Raw genomic sequence first — 4,228 nt, 5'->3', positions numbered from 1 at the left:
TTCACAAGTCCCACTGCCATTTTGCAAGATTCGTTTTTTTAATACCACACTAGACGAGAGTAATCAATCGATCATTTATTTTAATCGATTAAAGCCCACAGATGTGATTAATCAATTAAAACCCCTTAATTCACACTGACACAAAAAAGAAGCTCTTTCTCCAGTCAAGCAGACCAGCGTTTGGGCTCTAGTGCCTTCATCAGCGTTATTGAAACTAAACTGAGTCAAGCAGACCAGCGTTTGGGCTCTAGTGCCTTCATCAGTGTGATTGAAACTAAACTGAGTCAAGCAGACCAGCGTTTGGGCTCTAGTGCCTTCATCAGTGTGATTGAAACTAAACTGAGTCAAGCAGACCAGCGTTTGGGCTCCAGTGCCTTCATCAGTGTTACTAAAACTAAACTGAGTCAAGCAGACCAGCGTTTGGGCTCTAGTGCCTTCATCAGTGTGATTGAAACTAAACTGAGTCAAGCAGACCAGCGTTTGGGCTCCAGTGCCTTCATCAGTGTTACTAAAACTAAACTGAGTCAAGCAGACCAGCGTTTGGGCTCCAGTGCCTTCATCAGTGTTATTGAAACTAAACTGAGTCAAGCAGACCAGCGTTTGGGCTCTAGTGCCTTCATCAGTGTTATTGAAACTAAACTGAGTCAAGCAGACCAGCGTTTGGGCTCTAGTGCCTTCATCAGTGTGACTGAAACTAAACTGAGTCAAGCAGACCAGTGTTTGGGCTCTAGTGCCTTCATCAGCGTTATTGAAACTAAACTGAGTCAAGCAGACCAGCGTTTGGGCTCTAGTGCCTTCATCAGTGTGATTGAAACTAAACTGAGTCAAGCAAACCAGCGTTTGGGCTCTAGTGCCTTCATCAGTGTTATTGAAACTAAACTGAGTCAAGCAGACCAGCGTTTGGGCTCTAGTGCCTTCATCAGTGTGATTGAAACTAAACTGAGTCAAGCAGACCAGCGTTTGGGCTCCAGTGCCTTCATCAGTGTGATTGAAACTAAACTGAGTCAAGCAGACCAGCGTTTGGGCTCTAGTGCCTTCATCAGTGTGAGTGAAACTAAACTGAGTCAAGCAGACCAGCGTTTGGGCTCTAGTGTCTTGATCAGTGTTACTGAATGGAAGGACAGCGTGCAGGGTGTTTTGCTGAAGGACGGGGGTGCTTGACAGATGGACAGACAATTTGATTGTTCTCAGGGAGAAGGACCCTCTGCAGCCCTCTCGTTCTGCTGAAGTCCCTCTCTCTCTCTCTCTCTCTCTCTCTCTCTCTCTCTCTCTCTCCTCTCCCCTGCTAGAACCCGTTCACGTAGCAGTACGCCTCGAGGCTAGAGAAGAGGACGTAGAGGAACCAGAGTCCGAGGAAGAGCGTGCAGGTGAGGACGCGAGCGGGACGGGGCCCCCCCAGCTCCCCTCCGACCGAGGGGCCCCTCCTCCGGAGCAGCACGCCCATGACCACGAAGGCCAGCACGGTGTAGAGCGTGACGGAGAAGGCGAGGGAGCCCGGCTCCACCCGGAACTCCAGCCCCTGCACCTCCCAGTAGATGGCCGCCACGCTCCAGGCCACGCCGATCCCCAGGAACACGTTGACCGCGTTGCTGCCCGTCACGTTCCCGATCGAGGCGTCCGCGTGCTGGTCCTGCATCGCAGCCACCTTGCTGGCAAAGGTGTCTGAGAGGGGAGGGGGGATAGAGAGAGGGGGTAGAGGAGAGAGGGAAGAGGGGAGGGAGGGGAGGGGGGATAGAGAGAGGGGAGAGGGAGGGAAGAGCGAGGGGAGGGGGGGATAGAGAGAGGGAAGAGGAGAGGGAGAGGAGGGGGGGATAGAGGGGAGAGGGAAGAGGAGAGGGAGAGGAGGGGGGATAGAGAGGAGAGGGAAGAGGAGAGGGAGAGGAGGGGGGACAGAGGGGAGAGGGAAGAGGAGAGGGAGAGGAGGGGAGGGGGGATAGAGAGAGGGGGTAGAGGAGAGAGGGAAGAGGGGAGGGAGAGGAGGGGGGGATAGAGGGGAGAGGGAAGAGGAGAGGGAGAGGAGGGGGGGGTAGAGGGGAGAGGGAAGAGGAGAGGGAGAGGAGGGGAGGGGGGATAGAGAGAGGGAGTAGAGGAGAGAGGGAAGAGGAGAGGGAGAGGAGGGGGGATAGAGGGGAGAGGGAGAGGGAGGGAAGAGCGAGGGGAGGGGGGATAGAGAGAGGGGGTAGAGGAGAGGGAGAGGAGGGGGGGATAGAGGGGAGAGGGAAGAGGAGAGGGAGAGGAGGGGGGATAGAGAGAGGGGAGAGGGAAGAGGAGGGGGAGAGGAGGGGGATAGAGAGGAGAGGGAAGAGGAGAGGGAGAGGAGGGGGGATAGAGGGGAGAGGGAAGAGGAGAGGGAGAGGAGGGGGGATAGAGAGGAGAGGGAAGAGGAGAGGGAGAGGAGGGGGGGATAGAGGGGAGAGGGAAGAGGAGAGGGAGGGGAGGGGGGGATAGAGGGGAGAGGGAAGAGGAGAGGGAGGGGAGGGGGGGATAGAGGGGAGAGGGAGAGAGAGGGAGAGGAGGGGGGATAGAGGGGAGAGGGAAGAGGAGAGGGAGGGGAGGGGGAATAGAGAGAGGGGAGAGGGAGGGAAGAGCGAGGGGAGGGGGGATAGAGAGAGGGGGTAGAGGAGAGAGGGAAGAGGAGAGAGGAGAGAGGGGAGAGGGAAGAGGAGAGGGAGAGGAGGGGGAGAGGAGGGGGGATAGAGGGGAGAGGGAAGAGGAGAGGGAGAGGAGGGGGAGAGGAGGGGGGATAGAGGGGAGAGGGAAGAGGAGGGGGGATAGAGAGAGGGGAGAGGGAAGAGGAGAGGGAGGGGAGGGGGAATAGAGAGAGGGGTAGAGGAGAGGGAGAGGAGGGGGGATAGAGGGGAGAGGGAAGAGGAGAGGGAGAGGAGGGGGGATAGAGAGAGGGGGTAGAGGAGAGGGAGAGGAGGGGGGATAGAGGGGAGAGGGAAGAGGAGAGGGAGAGGAGGGGGGATAGAGGGGAGAGGGAAGAGGAGAGGGAGAGGAGGGGGGATAGAGAGAGGGGAGAGGGAGGGAAGAGCGAGGGGAGGGGGGATAGAGAGAGGGGGTAGAGGAGAGAGGGAAGAGGAGAGAGGGGAGAGGGAAGAGGAGAGGGAGAGGAGGGGGAGAGGAGGGGGGATAGAGGGGAGAGGGAAGAGGAGAGGGAGAGGAGGGGGAGAGGAGGGGGGATAGAGGGGAGAGGGAAGAGGAGGGGGGATAGAGAGAGGGGAGAGGGAAGAGGAGAGGGAGGGGAGGGGGAATAGAGAGAGGGGGTAGAGGAGAGGGAGAGGAGGGGGGGATAGAGGGGAGAGGGAAGAGGAGAGGGAGAGGAGAGGGAGAGGAGGGGGGATAGAGGGGAGAGGGAAGAGGAGAGGGAGAGGAGGGGGGATAGAGAGAGGGGGTAGAGGAGAGGGAGAGGAGGGGGGATAGAGGGGAGAGGGAAGAGGAGAGGGAGAGGAGGGGGGATAGAGGGGAGAGGGAAGAGGAGAGGGAGAGGAGGGGGGATAGAGAGAGGGGGGTAGAGGAGAGAGGGAAGAGGAGAGGGAGAGGAGGGGGGGATAGAGGGGAGAGGGAAGAGGAGAGGGAGGAGGAGGGGGGGATAGAGGGGAGAGGGAAGAGGAGAGGGAGGGGAGGGGGGATAGAGGGGAGAGGGAAGAGCGAGGGGAGGGGGGATAGAGAGAGGGGGTAGAGGAGAGGGAGGGGGGAGAGGAGACATATTGTCATTACAATACAGGCCAGAGGAGCAAAGATCTCTCTCTCTCTCTCTCTCTCTCTCTCTCTCTCTCTCTCTCTCTCTCTCACCTGGCACGGAGGTTCCCAGCGCCACGAACACCACGGCAGTGACGGCGTCCTTGAGCCCCACGGTGCAGCCGAAGTGCGATGCCAGGTCCCCGATGAGCGCGGTCAGTACCCCGATGACGGAGATGCACACCAGGAAGCAGGCCCAGCCGCTCCAGTACCCTGTGGGGGGAACGCAGGCGAACAGCACCTTCCAGAACACCGTCAGGAAGTGCATCGCATAGTCAAAGCAGGACGGCAGCCTCTCCTCACGAGAGCCCCCCCCCACCGCCTTCCTCATGAACCTCATCATCCTCATCACCGTTACCTGAGGGTGGGGGGAGCACAGAGAGGGGAGAGGAGAGGAGGGAGAGGGAGGGAGGGAGGGGAGAGGAGAGGAGAGAGAGGGGTGGGGAGAGGAGAGGGAGGGGAGCAAAGGGGAGGGAAGAGGAGAGAG

At 58.8% G+C, this 4,228-nt stretch overlaps 1 protein-coding gene across 1 annotated transcript; it reads right to left on the bottom strand.

Annotated features, from left to right (window-relative positions):
* Positions 1-1,275: 1,275 nt before the first annotated feature.
* Positions 1,276-4,045, bottom strand: LOC131735826 (sodium/calcium exchanger 2-like; the record flags this gene model as incomplete). Its single annotated transcript, XM_059021715.1, is given in 2 exon segments — positions 1,276-1,662; positions 3,796-4,045. Coding segments are annotated over 2 exon segments (627 nt in total), but the record flags the coding sequence as incomplete, so codon positions are not given.
* Positions 4,046-4,228: the final 183 nt, after the last annotated feature.

Source organism: Acipenser ruthenus, unplaced genomic scaffold (assembly GCF_902713425.1).
Source record: "Acipenser ruthenus unplaced genomic scaffold, fAciRut3.2 maternal haplotype, whole genome shotgun sequence".
Classification (NCBI taxonomy): Eukaryota; Metazoa; Chordata; class Actinopteri; order Acipenseriformes; family Acipenseridae; genus Acipenser; species Acipenser ruthenus.
The sequence above is the reverse complement of the archived record's forward strand: the minus strand, read 5'-3'. Positions and strand labels throughout refer to the sequence as shown.